The sequence below is a fragment of the Strix aluco genome, chromosome 3, assembly GCF_031877795.1.
Source record: "Strix aluco isolate bStrAlu1 chromosome 3, bStrAlu1.hap1, whole genome shotgun sequence".
In the NCBI taxonomy this organism is placed as follows: Eukaryota; Metazoa; Chordata; class Aves; order Strigiformes; family Strigidae; genus Strix; species Strix aluco.
The window spans coordinates 29,954,604-29,978,508 of record NC_133933.1 but is presented as its reverse complement, the minus strand read 5'-3'; the positions used below and the strand labels follow the sequence as shown (position 1 = coordinate 29,978,508).

The window sequence follows — 23,905 nt, the reverse complement described above, 5'->3', positions numbered from 1 at the left end:
AGGAGCCTCACCTCCTGCACACCTCTGCTGCTACCACAGCCTGGGGGCCAGGCTTGACTGCAGAAGCCATAGAAGCAGGGCTGCACAGTCTCGCTCAGGTGTGAGCAGTGACTGAGGAGTGTTAGCCCCTTGAAGCTGAGCGGTGCAGCTGAGCTGCTATAGAGGGCTTGCCATTACTTGTTAGAATGTATAGTAAGTCTAGGACTGCTTTTTCCTGGGTGTAACAATGTCCTTTGGACAGCATAACACTACCAGCAATGGGGCAACAGCAACGCTCTGGGCTGGTACCAAAATCCTTGCTGAGTTCTGAGAGAATGATTGAGGATTTAGGAGGATTCTTGTTCAGTTTACTTGTTTGTTTGGTAATGATGTTGTGTTGCTATTTCACTTTTTATTCTTCTTAAAGAATTAAGACACTGGACTAGCTCTCAGGAGGGCCTGAGAAGAGATCAGAGAGTCTCATCACAGCTGTGTAGAAATTGGGGTTTGTTGTTTTTTCCTTTTTCTACACTAGCAAGTAGCACAGCCCAGGAAGAGCAGAGCTGTAGAGTCAGTTGTTGGTGAGGACCTGGTGTTCACACTCTGCAAGTTTCATGAGGGTTTACTTCAGACAGTGTTAGTCCAGCGTATGGTCTGTGAGCCAGCAGTAATGATCATTTGGGTTAGCTTAATCCAAAAGCAGTCTAGTGTGCCTGCGCAGTGCCATGGGGACATAGCACAGTAAGTGGGGACAATCAGGAGTTGTGTGCACCTGATTTGAACTAAAATGCTGATTTAGCTACACAAAATGTGGAATTAGGACAAGGCAAACATGAGTGGATGCTGTGACCAAAGCATTATTTATGGTTCAGTCTACAGCATTCCTAAGAAAAATGAGCACCACAAGCACGGTGCAGCAGTTGTGCATCCTAACCCCCTCCCCCGCTCTGCTTCAGTACCTGCTGGTGCACACACCATGCAGAAGGTCACAGTCTCCAACCAGCTGGCTCCAGGCAAACATGGTACTACTTCTATACCTTTAAGAGTACTAGACAGCATGTAGTAAGAATAGAAACCTCATAGCCTGGTATCTGAATATCCCTTTATCATCAGATACTATTGTGAGCCTGGTGTAACTTGTAGAAGATGTACAGGGAGAATGATGCTGTTTAAAAGTTTGGATTACATTTTATTGTGGAAATAGAAATGATAGGTAAGTTGAGGCAAAACAGCTTGTTGCAGGCAGTGCCGCAGCCTGGCCTCCATAGCGTTACATGGCTTTGACCAAAGGTCAGCTTTGTCTCCCTTCGCTGGCTGTTGAACAAGAATGGTATCTGCTAGCTGGAGGTTGCTCATGAAGAACACAGTATGAGCACAGGCTGCTGTGATGGTGTGAACACCCTGCAGGTGATTTCCTTGGCTTTGTACGTTGGTGTGGGAAAGTTAGTTACTCCTGATTCTCCTTAAGAAAGACTGAACACATTACAGACACTGTACTGTAACAAAGAGCTTTATGTCAGTGTGTCAGAATGTCCCATCTCTCCCAGCAGTCGGTCAGATATTGCACCAATACAGTCAATACTGAAGGTGTCAAATAGAACGTGAGTGCAAATAAAAGTACTACAGAGCTGTAGCATTAAATTCATAAACTCGTCTCAGCCTTCAGTACCATAATATCTATTAAAAAAAATATGGTTAACTTTTTTTTTTCCAAACAAGATGCTTTTTCTGCAAATTGTGGTGATCCCTTGCTAGAGATCCCACATCTTCTAGACAGCTAAGGCTATGCGAAGTACGCCAAGCCTTTATTTTTACTTCATGTACACAATCACATTACTTCACAAGGACATACAGCTGAAAAACACCAAGCTGATTGTCAGAAGGCTTTAAACTCTCCCTCACTGACCTAGAGTTGAAATAGCCTGTCCCAAACTGGATGCTGTATTTGGAAGCCCTGAGTTTTTGATTAAAAATGAGCTTCTGCTTTCTGTCCCTAGGCAGGTTGCTGGCAGCAGTGTTTACCAAGAGACTAGAAACTACAGCCTGGTGCTAGTAAGAAAGCCTTGTCTTCAATCTTAGATAGCCCAGAGGGGAGAGAGGAAGAGCCAGAAACCCAGAGCCTTAGAAATCTCTTAAGGGTTTGATCTTGATCTTTGTTTTATGGTGCCCTCCCCCATCTCTGGAAGAAACTGCACATTTCTACTCTAGGGTAAATTTTATGTACTGGAATTCTTCCCAGAGTTGGCACAGCTTCAAAGGGTTTTATCTTGGCTGTAGTACCCACATGCTGCTGCAAAGATCTCCAGGGAAAAGAGTCGGAAATGGACAAAAGAACAACAAAGCTACAGGGTTTTCTAGGAAGCTATACCCCACTGGGATGATTCCCCAAAATCCAGTCATACAGGGAAATCCCTTGCTTCCTTCCCCATCTCCTGTTGGTCACCACAAAACATCCTAGCCCTTGGCTTCTCTGTGGGACCCATGACTTTCACAGCGTGCCATTCTCTTTCTTTGCTGGTAAGAGCTTTCCCTGCAGATGCTGAGTTAGGGCCCCAGTAGCTTTTCCTCAGCAGCATTTTCCTGTTTCTTCAAGGTCTCAGTAGAACCATGCCGGCCTACAAGCTACTCAGTCTGCACTGAAGATTCTTTTGTAATAGTATCAACTCACTGGCCAACAGCCTGTGATACCGGAAAGCTCTTGTCTGAACACTAATGGGAGAAGACTGAGAGAACAAACCTTCATCTACCAGAGCCCTTCAGTCAGTCACAGCAGCAGCCTGTTAAAATGATCTCCACTATTGCAGCTGTACAAAGGGCCCAGTATATGAATGCTGATTCCCTTTACCCTTCTCTGTACGTTGATACGATACTTTAGTACTCTTTCAGGCTTAGCCATAAACATTAATTTCAGACTTCTTACTGGGATGTGGAGTGGGGCACTTACCTCAGCACCACGGAACACTGAAGACCAAGAACAGCATTTGACACAGCACTGATGTATGTGCTTGTGTATCTACACAGCAGGTTGTTAATTTCTACCTACTCTGCAGGTGCAAGGTTCAGGGGGTTCTGCCTGCACCAAAGAGAAAAACACCCAAGAAACCTGAGCATGCATAAACTGGTTGCTGTGGAATAATACTGGTCTTTCATCTCAAAAAACTTGGGTCTGTTTCTACTCAGGTTGGATTGTGAATTGTCAGCAAAAAGCTGATGAAGAGTAGTGCTGAGGTTACCTGTGAAGTTTCTTGTAGCACTGAGGAAGGTTATTAGTTGGAAATGTAAGTTTGGTTCCAAATCAGATACTAGCTTTAACTCACAGGCCTGATCCTGCAAGCCTTACTCACATAAGTGGCTGTCTTGCTTTCAGCAAGATTGGTCCAGCCAGCTCTTACTAGCTTGGGCCAAAAGCTTTTATAGATAACTACATCCAGGCTGGGGGGAAAAGGGAGAAGACAGACAGCACAAAACTAATTCATTTTCCACAAGAAAGCAGTAATAAAAATGAGATAGTAAGTGAGCCTTGCCCTTAAGGTTACTGAATAGCTACTAAATTAAAGGAAAGGCTAGCATGTTTGATAATAAATTGTGTTGCACACCATGGGCATCAGCAGCAGTTACTATGGACACAGCTTCCAAGAGAGAGACAGGCAGGAAGAGAGAGCTGGAACAAAGAAGAAACAGTAGAGCTAAAAAAGGGTTAACTGGGATCTTGAAAGATCACGGTCTAAAAACCTTATTCAGTATGGAGTCAGTAATCCTTGGCATTCCGAAATTCTGGCATGCTCCAAACCCTCCTGGTGGGCTGGGTGCCCCGTTCCACATCCTCAGAGATGGTCTTGATGTCACTGATGAATGGGGAAATCCTGGACCGAGATTTAAATGTTGTTAAGGAGAGGCTGGTTTTGTTCTTTGTGTTCCATTGCCTGGCAAGCTTCTTGGCCTCTTCCTCCTCTTTGATCTTCTCAGCAGCTTCCTGTAGGACAGAGCGGAAGAGCCGGGATACTTCCTGCACTTCTGGTTCATATTCAGCAACAAGTTGCCGGAATCTGAAAGCACAATCAAGGCACAGTTTTGATTAAAAACATCAAATTACGGATTGCTGCCAAGTCACTGTGCTAGGCTTAGAACTTGCACTCTCCTGCAAAATGGGACTCCCTGGACTGAAGGGAACAACAACAGGGAGGGGCCATGAAGATATGCTCAAGGTTTCTAAAATTACAAGCAAGCCAAAGAATGTAAGGAAGCAATGAATCACCGTTTCTCATAAGCACAAGAAATAACAGGGAGCACCAAACAAAGCTAGAAGGTGGTAAGTTTGAAATAGAAGGAAGTGCTCTTTTCACACAATACCTATTAGATCAGAACTCAGTGCTATCATTTTGTTTCTTAAGCTGTTGATTAGACAAGTTTGTGGAAAATGTCCCCATCACTGCTGATTAAATGTGTTCTCCAAATGCAAATCCTTGCTCAAGTAGTCCCTGAACTGCTGCTTACCAGAAGCTGAGGATAGACCAGGGCAAGTCCCACTAGACTTCCCGTTTCCAATTCTCATTACCCATAGCATTACCCAATGGCCACTAGACGAACAAAAGTCCTGTAAAACTCTTTGTTATGTTTGGTAGTCTCTCAGTATTTAAATTTCAGTGAAGTGGTATTTCATCTTCCAATGGATTTCTCTAAGATAATGGACTGGCTTGGCTGATAGCGCCTTGATTGACAGCACGATGCTATATCCAATTAGACAACTGTGAATTACTCCAGTGCCTTCTCAGCAAAGAGCTCAACTTTTTTTTTGTTGTATATTAAGCTAACTTAATACCATGGAAGTGAAGAATTACCACTGTTTATTTTGCAGGTGAGGAAGATGAGATGCAGGAGCAGGATAGTTCCCTTGAAGTCACTGAGTGGGTCATGGGTTGGGCCAAGCAGAGAACATACCATTCCTGACACCTTGTTGGGTGATTTGGTCCCCAACCTGGGGAGTGTGGGGTCTACTCCCAAGGCTCACACACCGGTCACGTAGATATTCTAGTTCTTCCATAATAGTATGCATTTATGACAGATGGCAATATGGCTACTCTTTAAAAAATACTCAGTTCTTAACATAAAAATTGTATCTACAGGCAGACACAGAGCTAAACTAGTACTTCACTAAAATCCAGGTATTTGTGCTTAATGGAAGCTAAAAAAACCTCTAAACTTTGAACATTTGGGTGCAAAAAGCCTCTGAGGCACTGTAGTTTACACTGGTACATAAGTACTTAAACAGCGATGCTCAACTGAATTGTGCAGAGCCTGTAAGAGCAAGAGACTAGGTCTCGCTGAGGGTTAGCGCATAGCAATGGTAACAGATTTGCTGTACACTGCAAACATCCTTTCTGCCTTCTGAGGAGGCACTTCAGTTGCATTATCAAAGAGCCAGAAACACGGTTTTCACAATAAATACATTTTTCCCTTTATCCTAGTCAGAAGCATGGACAGATGAGTCCATCGAAACCCAAGTCTTCACAATATTATTATACCAGGGAAAGCACTTCCAAAGCACTTTTGTTGCAAGGTGAACTGAATGAGTAATTCCATTATTTTACCTCCATGTGTATTTTAAAAGAGAGATGCTGTCATACCATATATCTATCAATACATCCTCTTCTTTTGTACTGGCAATTGCACACCCAAAAGGCCTTACACAGCCTCTAAAACTGGAGGCAGCGATGTCATACTGCTGGATTGTGGCTTCAGAGCAGGTAGCAGCATGTGTCAGGCTATTACTGAACCAGTGACCGGCTCTGGGAACAGGAGGGAAAATGGGTGCTACAACAGCAAATTTAACCCCTGCACATAGAGCTCTAATGCTAATGCCCCGTGTTGCTAATAACACTCCCAACCAATCTAGCTGAAATAGTGTTCTAAAATCAGTGCAACTTCCCACTTTCATATCTGTCTGCCTGTTTGCACTCTCCTTAGCTAAGGCAGCAAGAATTGTTTTGTGAACTCTGCTTTTGCTGTTAAGATTTACCTCTGACTTTACAGGACCAACACAAAAACTACTTCATATAGATTTGAGCAGGTCTAAGAAACAAAGAGAAAGCAATCCAACAGACTGCCAGTCACCCAAAGAAAAGCCACTCTTATTCAGATGGAGGAGGGAAAGGGGGCCCTTTCCTCTCCCCCGATAGGATGAACTAACTTCACCTCTTTATTAATGCCTATCTAACTTCAGTACCAGCATGTTTGTGTAAGGGACAGCCCACATATGAAGTCCAAAAGGTGTGCATGCCACAAGTATTTCACAGCAGAAACGGTGGACAACTTATCAGGGGCTGAGGTCTAGCTAAACCAGTCTGCGTGTCAGAAAACAGATGATGTTTGCTGCAGCCACCTACATATAATTGAAGCCATCTTCCCCAGTTATCAGTGAGAGCCAGTTGATGTGCTGTCTGCACAAAACAGGCAACATATAAAACCAGTAAAACCACTGGAATCAAGGAATATGGGCTCATGCCCTGGGAAACAAACTCCACACAAAGCTGCTCGGTGGAATTCAGCACACAAAATTGCACAAGGCTCACCTATTGTCTAACACAGGTTAATGTCCTTACACCTTTGCATGGAATAGTTTCAAACTAGGCAACTGCGCAGTGTTATCTAGAAATCCCTCAGCAGGGTTTCCTTACTCATCAGAAAAGTACACCCATCTACCTTATTTGTGAAACAAGTTATGATGCCACGGGCAGCTAACCTGTAATATATTATGCAAGTCATGCAGTCTTGACGTGACTGTCAACAAAACTCCCCTTGAACCAGCACAGAAGCCTGGGGAGCGTGTATATGCACACATATAGACAAGCACATTCCCCAGTCCAGGCTGTGTTTTAATCACAGGTCGAATGTGTTCGTTAAATTGTGACCCTTCCATTTCCTTATAGGGCCACTGGATTTTAAGAATCTGGCTGTGCTTGGCTCATACTGGCACTGCTTTTTTCAAAGTGCTGTCACCTGCCTATGTTATGCTGTAGGTCCTCAGTTCTGTAGGTTTCCTAAGTACAGCCTGAACTTTAAAGACCTGTTAAATCCAATGGAAGTCTGTGGTCTTAAACAATATGCTTATAGTTCAGAGTATTCCCGAGTGCCTGTCTGAACTGGGACCTCTAAGTAGATTTAGTCATTTGAAGAAAACATGGGGTGCTTAGTGCTAATAATTAGCTGCTGATTCCTGAATCTATATTTTGAGCAGGAATTCTGGTTATATTGTAAACAGCTTTGCTAAAGAAGGCTACTTGACTCCCAAAGGACTATGGCATTCACACTAACTGCAACACTCATGTCACATCACCTCAAACTTAAGCTCATAATTGTAAATAAATCCATCTCTGATTTCAGTCATTTGTCTTACATTCAAGCATACTAGGAAGTCCACTTCAGCCATACACGGTCCTTAGAAAATTACAGTGCTTAGCCTGTGGTATTAATAACATCTCAGCTCACCAAAGTGCAGGTTTACATTTCCATATTCCCTGGGAAGAGAAGGACAGAAACTCAATGTTTCTCTTTTGCTGAAACTGAAAGAAATTAAACAGACCATAACTAGCTCTGATTAGAGCTAAAGCTCCGAGTAAAGATGGCAAAAATCTAGCATTCTGTATTAGCAAGCTAATTACTAGTCTACTCATTCAGTTTAACCATGGCAGTTAGGTACTGAGGGCCTCACCAAAATCACTGTCACTTCCTTCAAATGGCTCTAGAATTTAATTTTAAATACAGTCAGCAACCTCCATCCCAGTAACCAAATGCTAAGTTACACCTGAATGCATTAGCTTTATTTGTATGAGGTGAATCAGAGTCTCCAGATATCTGATGATATTTGCAGTATACTTAAATCCTTCCAGAATTTCAAGGAACTCAAAGTTTCTATTGACCCAAAATACAGAACAGGCAAACTGGACGTGAAAAAAAAAAAAAAAAATCCCATTTAAAAAGTGCTCCTTTCCAGCCTCCTCCGCATCTAAAGACACAAATCTGTAGAAACTGTGCCTCTCAGTAGATGTGACTGTAGCCACAGAAAAGGACAATCTGAATAATCATTTAGACCTTTGGAGAATAAAGCGGCATCTCTGACAACTCATACAAAAATGTTTTGTTCTGGCTTTGAGCTCGGAATCTCACAAAGAAGGAGACCTTGCATGACACAGACAAAACAAACTGCAGTCTTGCAAGATACATGCTACTTGTGTTTTTTAAGTGTTACATACTTGTCGAGTACATCAAAAAGGACTTCAGCTCTTCAGATGTCTAAGATGGAAGGGGGAGGATCAAGCTTAATATTTCAGACAGAACCAAGGGCTTCAGCAAGGTACATCCTCTGCATTTGAATTTCCAAATGCAAGCTCGTAGATCTTTTCTTGGTGGAAGATTTTTCTAAAAGTTGCTACATGTTAGAAAGTCACAGAGTATTCAAGAGAAAACATCAGTAGTGCAATGATCTTCTGATTAAAGTACTTCAGTGGAAATGCGGAGATTTCAGTTGAATTCCTATTATACTCATCTTGTGCAGTTTTGGGGAAGTTATTAAAATCTCCATGTTATTGCACTTTCTGAGAGGAGAATTTATCCAATTTTGGCTGTCTTTTAGTTAGATTGCATGCTGCCTCTTTCTCCTGTACATTTTCAGCTGCTAGCATGGCAAGGCCCATTCTTTTTCATTGTTTCCATGTCAGCAGTAAAGAGTTCTGAACCACAGGGCTCTCGGTTAGAAGGTAGAAAAGAAGAGGGGTCAACTGTTCACATTTCCAACACAAGATGAAGGGACTGTCGAGGAAAACTGGTACATAAGACAAGCAAAATAGAGTTTTTCTACAGTTTTCTACAGCACAGTTGTAGTTCAGATACGGAACTCTGCCATTGGGTGCCCCAAATGCTAAAAGTTTACATGTGTTCAAAAAGAAAAGCAAAACCCCACAACCTAAACAAACTACTGAAAGAAAAAGCCACACAGAGCAATTATGGACAGAAAGATCACTTCTGGCTCCAAAAGTCTCCAAGTTACAAGGCACAGTAAATTGGAGGCTATATACAAGATACTGTAATTGTCCATACTGTTGTACTTGCTTGCCTTGTTCTTTTTTCCTTACACTGATGCTGTTGGCCACCATCTCGCACACAGATTGCACATCACATCAAACAGACCTTTGACCCAACCCAGTTCTGCTGTTTCTGTGGCTGTGACATTCCCTTCTCAATCACAGAATTGAACCAACAAAGGTTATGCAAGCCTCATTTTTTTAACGTGGTTCTGCTAGCCATGCAAACTCCATGGTATGAAACAAAAACATGTCACTTCTTGAATCATACTGTAATACAATTTATAAGAGGATTTTTAAGAGAATGGTTTTACCCTTTTTCAGTTATGCCCACTTAGAGCCCACCAATGTTGCTGAGTATGTTTATCTACTGTCAGCAGTATGCTGAATCCTGAACAACAGTGAACAGCCACTACAAGCTGCACTGAAGTCATGCATCTGGCATGATCTCGTGGTTTGTTGTTTTGTTTTTTTTTTTAAAAAGCAAAGCAGCAGCAAGTTGTATATGGCTTAGCTTAATACTCTTTTGTAAAGGTGGTGATGAACCTTGGGGCCTCCCAACTCCAGCGACTGAAGACTGCTCTCATGGAAATAACCTGTTTGCCAGACAGGCCTTGCACAGTGGCCCTGGGGATGGTGAAAATAACTCTGAACCCCAAGGGGTTTGTAGTGGCTTGTTTACAGCATAGCTTGGACTTACACAAATACAAGGCAGGTGCTGTTCCCAGCAAACTTTCACTGGAGAGAACTTGGCCACTGACAGATCCCAAATCTCTGATTCTGCCACCATGGCAACCTTTGCAAGAGCCAAAGCCCTGTGCCAGCTTGCTTCCAAGGTTCAGCCCTGGGGAAGATGGGGGTCAGAGGGGTAGCTTTGGCATCCTTTCCTGGCCACCCCCACTGTAAGACAGAGGACCAGCTATTTTGGGCTCTCTTACAGTTGTGCTTCAGGAGCTGTAGATTCATTTGTTCAAGGGAAAACAGGTGCCAGCACATGCAGTGAGGGACTGCAGGGTGCTGAGAACCCCATTGTATCTGGCCTACCAGGACTGTCTTCTTTCTAATCCCAACTGAAGAACAAGTTGGAACAGGGGAAATGAATTATAAAGTATAAAGGCCCATTTCACAACTTTGCTTTGGCTGAGGTGGACTTCAGTCACTGCTCCTCACTTGCACTGTGCTAAGCAAGAGGGTTTAACTTAGAACAGCTCCACCAAAAGGAAGAGAGTCACAGAATCATCTAGGTTGGAAAAGACCTTGAAGATCATCTAATCCAACCATTAACCTGACAGTTCCCAACTACACCATATCCCTAAGCGCTATGTCAACCCGACTCTTAAACACCTCCAGGGATGGGGAATCCACCACCTCCCTGGGCAGCCCATTCCAATGCCTAACAACCTGTTCTGTAAAGAAATACTTCCTAATATCCAGTCTAAACCTTCCCTGGCACAACTTGAGGCCATTACCTCTTGTCCTATCGCTTATTGGTTAAAGAGACTCATCCCCAGCTCTCTGCAACCTCCTTTCAGGTAGTTGTGGAGGGCGATGAGGTCTCCCCTCAGCCTCCTCTTCTCCAGACTAAACAACCCCAGTTCCCTCAGCCGCTCCTCGTATGACACGTGCTCCAGACCCTTCACCAGCTTCGTTGCCCTTCTCTGGACACGCTCGAGTAATTCAATGTCCTTTTTGTAGTGAGGGGCCCAAAACTGAACACAGTCATCGAGGTGCGGCCTCACCAGTGCCGAGTACAGGGTTAAGATCACCTCCCTCCATTCTAGTTTGGACGCTACAGCAGGCTTCGATCTATTTCTAATTTTCACAGGTTACTCAGCTGGCAGACAGCAATTCTATGTCTAGCACTTGAAAGGCTCAATAGCAAGTCCAAGAGGCTGTGTCTGCATCCACACTGCAGAAGGCAGAAGCACCACCTAGCTGTTGGAAGCAACTGCATGCTCCACTTGCATCCTACTCCATGTCAATGGCATGGAAGGATAAGCATGCAGTCCCTCCTTTCTCTGGGAATACCTGGCTCACAGGCTAAAAAACACAATAGTACCTTTTGGCTAGTCTGGACACGGGACAAGTGCCTCAGTAGACCTGCTGGAAAGCTTAAATCAAGGAAGGAAGGCTCCAGTGAGATTGGATAAACACCAAAGCAGGTTGTTCAGAGGCTGTGGGATCTCCACCCTTGGAGATACTCAACAATGGATAGGACAAGGCCCTGAGCAATGCGATCTAACTTTGAAGTTGGCCCTGCTCCGAGTAGGAGGTTGAAGCACATCACAATACTGAAATGGCAACTGTTAATCAAGCAAGATAAAGCTTCCCTGGCTTCTCAGGAGCATGAAGTACTCAAGCCAGTCTCAGAGGGAAATGGCCTTTAGTAACTTTTTGGAGGAAATGATACCATGTTAAACTGACTTAAAACATTAGATTTCCCTTCTCCCACAGACTGTCCCAGCGTGACTTATGATACAGGATGCCAAGTTTTGGTTCCGTTGGTCCTAACAACTCTCACTCCCTCCTCGTATATCATAACGAAGAGAGGGGGAAAGGAAAGGTCTGTATCATCACATCTTTTACTATACCTGAGTATGGCAGGCCCACAGTAGGAAGGATGTATTTTGGTACACATATCCTCCAGCTGCAGCCGTTCTCCTGGGCTGATATCATAGCTCTGCTTTGGATAGCTGACCAGCCAGCCGTAGTCCACCCCAGTCTTGATCTTGCGATACTCATTGTCCCGCTCTCGCTGCTGTTTCTCTGCCTGCTTGATCTGCCAGCTCAGCTCCATCATTAGCGTCTCAACCACCATTTCTGTGGGGTTCCTCTGGGAAATGCGATTTGGGGGCTCATTCCACCTGAACCAGGATGCCAGTGACATAGTGCTGTGTCTTCATTGGGAGTGCGTTGAGGGTAGGGAGGGAGAGAAAAAGAACAGTGCCATCATCAACACACCTCAGCCAAGAACATTCTCCCCCGCACACCCCTTGAGTCTGTTGTTCCCCTAAAAGTGCTACTGGATTAGCCGCTTGGAAGTAATTGTTGCTGCACACCTTGAGAAATCTCACCCATAGCAGCCAACTCGTGCAGAGGGCAAGACAAAGGATGAAGAGGCACAGTTTCCCTTGAACTTTGTCACCATGTAATTAAAATGACAGTCACAGTTCTTACATCTGAAGTCAAGTTATAAGGATACCTTGCTCCCTCCAGGTTAGGCTGGGAAAGCATTCTCCTGCCCACACAGAAGAGCTGGGGCTAGGGCTCACCTGTCTGAATCCTCATGGGAGGGCACTTTGCAGAAACCCTACATGTAAAAACTCAACACATGGAGTCAAACTATTGCTGGGAGCCACATTCTACCCAGGAGGAGATCCGTAGGGAGGAAGGCAGGATAGGTGACCTGGGTGGTGGGTTGACCCTGGCTGGACACCAGGTTCCCACCAAAGCCGCTCTATCACTCCCCTCCTCAGCTGGACAGGGGAGGGAAAATATAATGAAAGGCTCCTGGGTTGAGATAAGGGCAGGGAGATCACTCAGCAATTACTGTCACTGGCAAAACAGACTTGACTTGGGGAAATTAGTTTATTACGAATGAAATCAGAGTAGGATAATGAGAAATAAAACCAAATCTTAAAAACACCTTCCCCACATCCCTCCCTTCTTCCTGGGCTCAACTTCACTCCCAATTTCTCTACCTCCTCACCCCAAGCGGCGCAGGGGGACAAGGAATGGGGGTTGTGGTCAGTTCATCACCCGTTGTCTCTGCCGCTCCTTCCTCCTCAGGGGGAAGACTCCTCATACTGCTCCACTGCTCCAGCATGGGGCCCCTCCCACAGGAGACAGTCCTCCACAAACTTCTCCAACATGAGTCCTTCCCACGGGCTGCAGTTCTTCATGAACTGCTCCAGCACGGGTCCCTCCCACTGGGTGCAGTCCTTCAGGAACAGACTGCTCCAGCATGGATCCCCCACAGGGTCACAGGTCCTGCCAGCAAACCTGCTCCACGGGGCCACAACTCCTGCCAGGAGCCTGCTCCAGCATGGGCTTCCCCACAGGGTCACAGCCTCCTTCGGGCACATCCACCTGCTTCAGCGTGGGGTCCTCCCTGGGCTGCAGGTGGAGATCGGCTCCCCCGTTCACCTCCACGGGCTGCAGGGGCACAGCCTGCCCCACCATGGGCTGCATCATGGGCTGCAGGGGAATCTCTGCTCCAGCACCTGGAGCACCTCCTCCCCCTTCTTCTTCACTGACCTTGGGGTCTGCAGAGTTGTTTCTCTCTCACGTTCTCACTCCTCTCTTCTGACTGCTGCCGGTGTTGTGCAGGTTTTTTCCCCCCAGTTTCTTAAATATGTTATCCCAGAGGTGCCTACCACTGTTGCTGATGGGCTTGGCCTTGGCCAGCAGTGGGTCAGTCTTGGAGCCAGCTGACGTTGGCTCTGTCAGACACGGGGGAAGCTTCTAGCAGCTTCTCACAGAAGCCACCCCTGTAGCGCCCCCATCCTCTTCGCTATCAAAACCTTGCCATGCAAACCCAGTACACCTGGGTAGGTTTGCAACATAAGTAGTAGAGCGCATCCATACTTAGGTAGTACTGGCAGGAGCAATCGCTGCATTAACTACAAGGCCAGGCAGAGCTTTAACTGTTATTTAGCAAATGCATTGTTGCATGCAGGAGAGGCTACACCATCTTCTACAAGCTGAAGTCCAACTGTTAGCTATGCTGGAAGAGCACACCTTAGGTGCTACCACCAGCGCCAAGGCAACTGAGGCTGGGCTGAGAGGGAAGTAGCAGCATACCAAGGTTTAAACTGTTACTACTTTTAAGTGAGAGGTTTCTGCTGCTGGGGAGTTACTCAGCACTTAGAAGGCAGAACAAACTGCACCAATCAGCTCAGCAAAAGATGGAATTAACTCCCCATCCAGCCAATCCCTTCAGGTAGTCACTTCAAGAGGACAGTGCATGGAACAAAGTTATTAACTATTGTATTTGTATTTAAACACAATGGAATCCAAAGCAGGCACTAGGGACTTGAACAGGAGCAAAACAGCATCTGTTTCTTCGCACAGCACACTTACGTGCCTTGTTGCTCCCTTCCATTAGCCCCCAGGGAAAAGAGGTGGCACAAATAATGGTTGCAGCTGGGATTTCCGAAAGGTTACTCCTGGCAGCAGCCCAATCAGGACATGGCGTCAAAAGTTAACATGAGGGTAATGGATTAAAGAGCCCGATTCTGCAGGGCCTGAGCAAGTCCTCACTACTGAGACACAGACACAAAGACAGACATAAAAGGGAGAAAAATACGCTTTTGATTTAAGCTGCCATAGTGCGGCCTTGAGCCTTTAGTGACAATGCAAATCACCAGCAGCTCATAACTACCCAGTATTCCCACTGGAGCGGAGTGCCACAAGCTCCCAGACTCCCTAGAAGAGCAATAGTCAACAGGGTTCTGCCTTCAGTGCTTGGAAGACTATCACCGACTTCACCAGGTGAGAAGGATGCTTGAGTTTCTTTCATGCCTTTATCACTTGCCATAATGTAGCCTTGTTCTCTTTCAGAAATGTTCACATTATGTAAATATGTCACACCATTAAAAGAAAATGCTCCAAAACCCTGGATAGTCTGTACAGTATCCCAAGTTTGAAATTATTTCAGGGTCTAATGCTTAGGCTTTTCTAGAACCAGGAAGCTTGCTAAACTGCATCAAAGGACTAGTTTCTCTAATCCTACCTCTCCCAGCAAGCAATACCAGTTTCTTCAGAAGGAAGACATAAAAGGGCTGAAAACTTCCAGATCCTACCTAGGTGTGTAAAGCAGCAGGTACTTTTCTGAGACTGTATAAACATTAACACCTTTGCTACTTTACAGTGCTTATATGTGAGAGATCGTTCTAGTGAATTTTTTTGCCCTGGAGTATCAGCTATGATTATCCTTATGATAGCAGCCATAGTCAGCAGCTGCTGGAAGTCATCTTGCTCCTATCTCATTTCTGTGCTCTGTAGGAGGAGGAGCAGCAGGTCTTTTCATTTGCTTTCATTGCCAGGATGACTCCAGCTAACAGCTCTCAAATCACCACACAGTGCTCTGGCTGCCTGCTGCTGACTTACTTGCCCAGGACACGTGAATGAACTCAGGTTGGAATTGATGTGCTGTCAGCTTCAACTCCATAATCCCACCATCCTAACACGTACCTGGATCTTGATACATGGTGGCCTCCACTCACCATTAAACGTTATTAAGGATGAAGATCCTTAAAACTTAAGCCCTTTTCCTTATCACCCCTTATGTATCCCATAGGTGAGCCCTGCTAGCAAAAGCGAGCAGCGTAACAGACCACAAGCTGTTGTAAATGATTTAAAAGTCTCCTCTTTCTTTTCAGCTTATGTGATGACAGCAATCTTTCATAAGTTTTTACGAGTACATGACCAATTAAGGTATCATTATTACTTCCATTTGCACCTTCATCTGATGAAGGTGAGCATGCCCTTCTGTATTTTACGAGCAGAGGGTTAGCTTATTTTGCGCTTCTTCTGGCTATGACCTGGTCTCACGTTGGTTTAACTCTGCTGACTTCAGTGGCATTAGGGGTAAAGCAGTACAAAGCAGTATAGCTGTGAAGCTGAGGAACATCCTTCCAGCTATTCCTAGCTCACCAGCTGTTTCATTAGAAGATGAGCAAGAGGGGAATTTAGTGGTCAGAACTGGGAAAGACAGCAAGGAGATCTGGGCTCTAATTTGACCTGCCCTGGCTTTCACATGGTCCTGGGCTATTCTTACTGCCTTTATGTTTTTATCTTGCAGGTCTCCCTCAAAGCAAGTAGTTCTGTATGAGGAGAACCATTGTACCTAGCACCGGTATTGTAGAGGACAGTCAGTTAGAAAAATATTTTGGATACCTTGTCTGAGCAAGGCCTGTTGAACCTGAGCTTTGCCCTATCCCAGAGCTTTCATAAAGCACTGGTAACAGGCAGATTTGCTTTTGATATGGGAACATGAATACCACTAACTCTGAATGGGGCTTCCACTTGTCTCCCATACATTACTTGAAAAATCTGCTTCCACATGAGAGGAGTATAAAGTAAGGAAGGCACCACACCTGCAGTTGAAATGGCCTGTTCTCAAATGAAGGAAAATCACATGCCAGCATTTCATGCACAGTGGCAGCTTGTGCTGGCTGTTCCTAAGGGAGTCTTGTTTGTATGAGATTGTTTCCTTCCCCATCTCTCATCCATCATCTCCTCTTTCTGAGAGCTGGAAACTGGCCATCTCTATTTAGCAGGCTTGACAAGCCACCACTCTTCCCACTACTGGTCTTTGCAGCCTGCAGAAGATACTGTGGGCTCCATTAATTGTAGCTGCTGTTTTTAATTTAAAGTTCACATGCAGGCTAATCATTAAATGACTCAAAATGGCTTTCCTATTAGGAAGGACTCAAAGGACTGTTGGCAGAATGTGAAGAACTAAAGGAAGGCAAAAGTTTCAGCCTGACCTTGTTACTGGGGAAAAGGACAAATTTACACTTTGCAAATATTCATGTTACAATTATTAAAAGGAAGAGACATTGCCCCATCTGAATACAGCTCTTTATATTGTACAGTTAGTCCATTTTTGGATTCCTTGTAAGAGGCCATCCTGGGAACTGACATAATCCAGTTGATGAACTACTCTTGTGTTATTCAAGCACAATTTCAGGGTGGTTTGTGTAAGTTCCACTCCAAAAACAGATCTGGGCTTCAAGGCTTTTGCCTCATTGACCCTAGACCTTTGGCTAGCAGTCAAACCTTCCCCACACACTGTTGATTGCAAGTCTGGCCAACCACCTCACAGAGTTTTAAGCATACATTTACCTTAGCTATGTTAATACCTCGCTTTCTCTCTCACACAGCCTCTGAGGGGTTTCTGCAATTTTTAGTGATTGCTAGTAAGTCCTTCTGAGTCTTTTTCATGTAAAAGTTTCCTGTTAGCTTTAGTGCTAAAGAAGCTTTTTGCCTCTCTCCAAATCTCAGTTTTGTTCTCCGCATTGTCAGCAGTTCCTGCATTTTTCTCCTCACATACTCTACAGCTTTCTCCATTCTCTTCTCATGGCATGTTCTGTACAATTTCACCTCATCTTCCACTTTTTTACCTTCTCCTATATTTCCCCATGTGATTTCCTCTTCTTGATTCAGAGAATGCACCAAAGAAACATCAGAAATATCAAAGTTCACATGCCTTATTGTTTTTCCACCTTCCTACAACAGGATTTCAGCCTTTCCTAGCTATTTTCCTAACAATGGTAATATGTTTTCATAGCTTGCTCTCTGGCTGTTCTTTGGCCAGCTGGAGGCTGTTCATATAACCTGACAGACATCAGTCTCCTTCAGGCTCTTGCAGGCTAGATCACCACTTGCTAAGGCTTGTTAGCAGGCCTGCTTTCTGGTAAACCACAAATCAATCAGCGGGACCTGTTTGCTTTTTAAAAGATGAACTTTTGAGAATAAAAAATTCCTTTTCCATTGATCTTTTCTGGTCCCCAGCTTCCAAAGCTCTCCAGGACAGGAAAGGAGTAGGCAGAGGGTGGGAAATGTGCATTTGTGGAAAAAAAAAAAAAAAAAGAGAGAGACTACAGCTGGACTCTCTGTAAAGGCATGCCCTTAGTTGAACAAGTTTTCTGTGGTTTGCCTTTGCCTTCACAGTCTGTTAGTCCAGGAGTACTCCTGACAATCCGTAGTGACTCTCAGTGGTCCCAGGGGTATGGTAGTTGTGTCGGAGCGGAAGAAGAAAGGTCTTAAGGGACTGGATGAGTAGGACCCTAATCAAAAATCCAGTGATGTCAATGGAAGTATTGTCACTCAGCTGGCTATAGACAGAGTCCCAGGAAATCCACTGTCATCCAGGCATTGCATGCCGACAAACTGGGCTGAGGAGCTGCAAAATGCCTTCCGTCCCTTCCTGTGAGTGGTAGTTCCTTACTACTACAGTCAGAGAGCAGAGAGACACAATTTGTTCATGCAAGATACCCACTCAACCTTTTTCCACACATGCCAGATCAGAGGGGAACGAACAAGGAAAATTATTTCTAAAAGAGAGAAGCTCCATCCCCAAATTGTGCTTGTAACTGTTCTTTTTAAAAGACATGCAGTCACAGGGAAAACAGATGACGTGAAACTGCAGGGCATATTAAACTTTTTTTTTTTCTTATTTGATTCTTTAGTAAAGTTTGGATTGAATTATCTAGAAAAGTCCAGTGTCCTTCGGATAGCAAAGGGTATCTAGTATCCCCCTGGACTGCAACTCATAGGTAGATTAAAGCTGGTTTGGTTTGGCTACACCCATCTCTGAATTCTGTATGTGCTAACTAATGCAACATTTAACCAGCTTCTCAGGCAGAATTTGTGGTCATGGCTACGCTGCTAGCTATACCTGCATGAAGTAGAATTAAATAGTGACAGCATCACAGATGAACCCCGAATTCTATTTCTCCTGTGATAAAATTATTTTAATTTTGTTATAAAAGAAGAATCTTAACAAGTTCTAATTAAGAAACTGCTGCCAACACCTTCTCAATTTTATTTATATAGTCCATCATAGCTTTGTAAAAAAAAAAAAAAAAAAAAAAAAAAATCCCTGATCTCCACTGCTTTTCTGTAGAGTTACTTACCATTATCCTCTCCATACAGAGAATTTTACCTTACTAGGGTCCAAAGAACCCTATCTGTCTGGAATCTCCAGTCTCGTTTAGTGACATGGAAGACTATGGTGTTTACAGCTACTTGCCATGTGATTGTAATCTCAGTGGAAATTATTATAACCCCAGCCTGAGAACCCGCATCTATCTCCCAAAGTTGCTATGAGGCAATTAAGGATGAAAAAGCAGTAGACAGAGCCTTTCAATCAAGAAACTTAAAAGCAATGCAAATATCATGATATTGATACAGCAGCATTCCTCATTCCTACAGAATAAAGAGAGAGAACTCTTGGGGACACTCAGGGGTCTGCTTAGAGACCACAGAAGAGAACCTGCGTTTCGCTTTATGAGCATACTGATTCTCTTGTCGTGATGGACACAAGCTATTTCTGGACCAAAAAAAAAAAAAAAAAAAAAAAAAAAAAAATCAGAGTGATTACAATATATCCAGGGACATGACCCTGTTACAAGTAGCAAGGAGTTTTGAATAACAGAATTACAGGGCATCCAGCGAACACTTTAAATGAAACATTATTTATTGTCAAGTCTTCACAGCTGCAGGTGTTTAAGGACAGCAAAAAGAGCCTCACAGGGGTGTCTAAGAGTGAGCTAACGGTGACAGGGCACTGTGGCACCCAAGCAGGCCCTTGCACGCCTGTCTGACCCTAGCAGGGCAGCGTTCACGGCCCAACCAGGCTGCTGCAGGCTGACAGCTCCTGCTGCTGCCCGACCCTGCTTCTGAATGGTATGTGCTGTCAAAAACGTGCAAGAACCATGCTGCCATTTGGCATACAGTCTAATTTCTGTATGAGTTTTTCTCCAGCAGACTTAGCCTTCGCAGCATTATAGAGGTGGGCTGGCTCTTTGTCTGGTGTAATTGCCACGGAGAGTTACAAGTCACTTAAGCCATTTGTGAATGTGCACAACTGTAAAAATCACCACTAGGTAGCATAACAGAAGGACAGTCACAGCATATCACAAGGTGCTGTGAGACAAAAGAGAAACAAAACTGGTATCATTTCTACCAAAGGAAAGCTTGAGTGGCCTTCTGAAAATACCACAACAGTTATGGTATGCATGGGTATGTCACATTTTCTACAGCTAGGAGCCTTCAAAAGATTTTTTTTGTAATGAAACTCTTTAAAATTGAGAACACAAGAAAAATCCTGCTGTCACCTGCCCAGCATTTGTGTAGTTTGTAATACATTTTTAGAGCTTCGAGCTTTTAGAAAACAAGTCTATCATCTGATGTGTTTTACACCTGCACTTTGATTGCAAGAGGGGTAAAGAAACAAGAATTCAGCATGAACTGGGCTCCAAGTTCAGGTATGAATGAGAAAGGTATTTTTCAAACACTAGCCAAAACATGAGGAGAAAAGGTAGCTGATCTAACGGGTACAGCTTCATGATCTACAGTAGAGCTGCACTAATATAAAACAGATTTGTCTCACTGAAATAAAGAGCTGTGTTGATTAACTCCAGATGAAAATCCAGTCTACAGATCTTAAAGAAAAAGTGAAGGAAGGGCCCAATAGCCTAGAGCTCTGCTAATGGCTGGGACTCTCTACAGAATATAATCTTTGTGTCATCTGCAGAAGCAAAAGGGTGGGTGTTACTCAAATCTGCCTATGAAGCAGAGTAGCATTTTACACTTTGTCTACTTATCAGAGCAAATGAGTTTCATCTGCTGAGAAACAGGACTACTTTCATGCCAAATTCCCACTCATACTTTAAACAATATTTTCTAATAGCAACCGTAAAAACACTCTATCATATACAACTTATACTGGACTGTTACCTAAACCTACTGAAGCCAGGAAGTTAAAACACACTGATTTGCTCTATTTGCCTAACTTGTTATTAAAATTTATGTATTTTGCTCAGATCTTGCTGTGGTGGATCAAACACAGCTTCAATTCTATGTCTTACTTTGATCTCTGCAGACTACAAAGCCAGGTTTCCAGTCAGGACAGAGCGACCTGAAGTATTCTTCACCATTCATTCAGCCATTTAAATGAGAGTTCAGAAGGTAACACAGACACATAGCTTTCCTGTTATTAAAACTACTCAAACCACAAAAAAAAGTACCGGAGCAACAAAGCAGCAATAGCATCTGATGGAAGGCTCTGACACAAACGGCTTTCAAAATTAAAACTTGGAGAGATCCCCAGCTCATCTTTCTCTATTCTACTGTCATTGTAACTGCACAACATTATTAAAGGGGCAGTAATGTCACAAACTGGAGTTTCTAATACTGTCATTCCCTGCAGATACTTATGTCTATAGAATTATATAAAGTAAGAGCTTGAAACTCAGACCCAAAAGCATATTTCACCTGTCCACTGAAGTTTGGGTTTTTTATTCATATATTGTGGCACAGACCAGACTGAGTGCTGTGAAAATGGGTGGGTGAGATGTGCATTCTCCATCCAGATTGAGGACCAATTCTTTTGCAAAAGCAGGAGTAACTCATTGTGTCATAAGGTGAGAATGCATTTTAACAGACACCTGTACATTCCTATTCAGTACTGAACCTTGGTTACAGCATCTATCAGAAAGAATCTTTACTGGAGATCCCCAAAGCCCCATTCTGTCTCAATTCACTGCAGAATGATTAGCCTATGTGGGAGTTTCCCCTGTGCTGGAGAATACTAGGACCAGCGTTAAAGTTTGGTGCTCGCGAAAGGAGTTACTTTAAAATACACATTGTTTTAAAATTAGCATCCAAAAGAAGAATGCTAAGTTTACAGTTTGAAAACTTAAGCCTCTCTTTGTGGAGATCGCATACAGCATCTGGAGCCACTGGCTGAACTCTGGAAAAGCTCATGCTTTTCTTCCTGCAATAGCTGTATGACCCACCTACGGCCCATCCGCAGACAGCAGCCATATAAACCATAAGCGAAGGGCCCTGTCTTGAGACAGGTTTTAATTAATGTGTTCACGTTAAGAGATGTACAGTGTAGGTTATCTCTGTTATGCTGTCATAACTCCACAGCTACCTGACTGACCTTACTGGTACCACGCTGGGGTTACTAAACACTGGACTTCCACACTGAAGATACTTAGCAGGGTAGGTGTCTAATCTGAGAGATCTTAAACAAGAGCGGCATAATCTTAAAGCAGCATAAACCATGCTTTCCTCCTCGGCTGCCTGTTCTTTACATAACCAGTTACCCAGTGCTTATCCACCCAGGCAGCCCCGCGGTGCCGCGCCCGAGCCCAGCCCGGCAGAGCTGGCGGAGCCCCCGACCCCCTTCCCTGCCCACCCGCCCCGCCTCACCTGGGGCAGCAGCGCTCCCGCTGCCTGTGCGGACCCAGGGCGAGCCCAGAGGTGCCAGGAAGAGGACGCGGCTTGAAGTCGAGCCCTCTACACTGGCACAGCAGGCTTAAACCCGCACTGGGGTATGGATTAGCCCTGGTGACGAGGGATAACAGCTGGGCTTACAGCAGTGCTTTTGAGCTCTCAGGGCTTGGTCCAGTACCTCTGCAAGACACAGCTACCCGTCAAAAAGCTGACGCCTCTCGGCTTAGGCAGACTTCGGTACCTGTTTAAAAATCCCTCCAAAACCTGAGAACTTTGTGGGTTTTTCTAATCTGCAGCGGAGCCGACACTTTGATGGAAATGAACGCGATTCACACGAGCCGGACTTTCTGAAGCCGTTAAAGCGGGGCCGCTGGTTCACCCCCTTCGCCCCGCGCCTCCTCCTCCTCCCTGCCCGGCCCGGCCCGGCCCCGCGGCGCTATCGGCGCTGCCCGGCGGAGGGCGGGCAGCACGCGGCCGCCGCTCGGGTCGGGCAGCGGTAACCGCCCGGGCGGCAAGGGCCGGGAAAGGCAGCGCTCCCCTCCGCCCGGCACCGCCTCCGTCCCGCCGGGCGCCCCCACGGCCGCCGCGCCGCCCGCCACCGGCAGCGAGCCCTCCTCCTTACCGCGGTCACCCGCTCCCGTCCCGCCGACGCTGAGGCGAGCGGCCGCGCCGCGCCGGGGCAGCGCCGCCTCAACACCGCCCCTTCAGCGAAGTTGAGCGGAGCCGCCGCCGGCCGCCCGCTGCCGCCGGCTCCAGGCGCGCCCCCGCCGGCAGCCGCTGTTGCTATAGCGACTACGCTAAACCGATTGGGCCCAGAGGCGGCGCGCTCCGCCGGGGCGTGCGCCCGGCCACCGGCCCCAGGCCCCGGGTCGGCGTCAGCCCCCCGCAGGGACTCACCTCTGTAGATTAAACTTGCACTGATAAATAACGGCGCAGTAAATGGACCTAGTTACTGTATTTATCGCCAAGGGCCCTCAGTAGTAGCGACAGCTGTCCAAGGGGCTTGGGTCACAGAAGTCACACAGGTTTCACTGGGTGTGGAGGGACGAGGAAGGACGGGAGCTGGAAGGGCACGGGGCAGGCGAAGAGGCTGAGGAGGAGCTGTGCTGTTGGGATGGTGAAGGACTGGCAGTGGCAGAGGGTAGCGCTTCATCTGGGAAATAAACCCGCTCCAAGGAGGGGTCTGGGCACTGGGAGCTGCTGGGGATGTGCGTGGATATCGGAAATCCTCAGAAGTGATTGTATTTAGTAAGAAGTCAGTGAGGAGAGTTGTATTTAGTAAGGGGTCAGTGAGATGAAAAGGAGTGAAAACTGGCCTGGAGAGCACCTGAGAGACAGCTGTTACCCGGGGCCGTGAGCAGACCCCCACACCCTGCGGAGCACCTCGTGTCAGGGGACCCGGCCGCGCCCATGGCTTCTCAGCCTGCCTCTTCTGTGCAAAAATCCACAGAAACATCCACAGTGTCACTGGCCAAACCCCCACCAAATTCAAGGGGAGTCGAGCTGCACCAGAGAGTCACGGAGCTACGGCCTGGGTGAAGGAAAGCACACAGACTGGTGACACCACTCAAGGACGTGTCAAAACTAAGCACATGTTTAAAGTCAGTCAAGTTCCTGCTGAAAAGCTTTCACAAATAAGGGCCCAAATTCTGACACCTTTGTATTTATGCTGTACTTACACAGCCAGAAGACAGTGGCATTTCAGACCATGTATGTCTACATGCATAAATCAAAAGAGACCAGCTAAAAAATTACAGGTTAAAAAATGCCCAGTGCAGTCTAAATTAAAATGTATGAGGAGGGGTTTGGGGTTTTTTTTAATGTCTAGTTTATTATTAGATCAAATAACACAACCAGACTAACAAAGAGATTAG

The 23,905-nt window shown here is 45.4% G+C and overlaps 1 protein-coding gene and 1 long non-coding RNA gene across 5 annotated transcripts; one reads left to right on the top strand and one right to left on the bottom strand.

Annotated features, from left to right (window-relative positions):
- Positions 1-1,147: 1,147 nt before the first annotated feature.
- Positions 1,148-22,780, bottom strand: RD3 (RD3 regulator of GUCY2D). 4 transcript variants are annotated; one of them, XM_074817961.1, is made up of 3 exons: positions 22,654-22,780; positions 11,648-11,953; positions 1,148-4,025 (listed from the first exon to the last, which is right to left on the bottom strand). In XM_074817961.1, exons 2-3 carry the CDS (start codon positions 11,941-11,943, stop codon positions 3,728-3,730), a joined length of 594 nt encoding a protein of 197 aa, XP_074674062.1. In that variant the 5' UTR covers positions 11,944-11,953; positions 22,654-22,780; the 3' UTR covers positions 1,148-3,727. The 4 variants fall into 4 exon arrangements, with proteins under 4 accessions (XP_074674062.1, XP_074674065.1, XP_074674064.1 ...); XM_074817964.1 differs by lacking the exon at positions 22,654-22,780 and adding an exon at positions 22,273-22,425; XM_074817963.1 differs by lacking the exon at positions 22,654-22,780 and adding an exon at positions 22,008-22,188.
- LOC141920724 (uncharacterized) lies at positions 3,885-5,136 on the top strand. Its single transcript, XR_012622434.1, has 2 exons — positions 3,885-4,288; positions 4,835-5,136. It is a non-coding gene; the product is annotated as an uncharacterized LOC141920724 (long non-coding RNA).
- Positions 22,781-23,905: the final 1,125 nt, after the last annotated feature.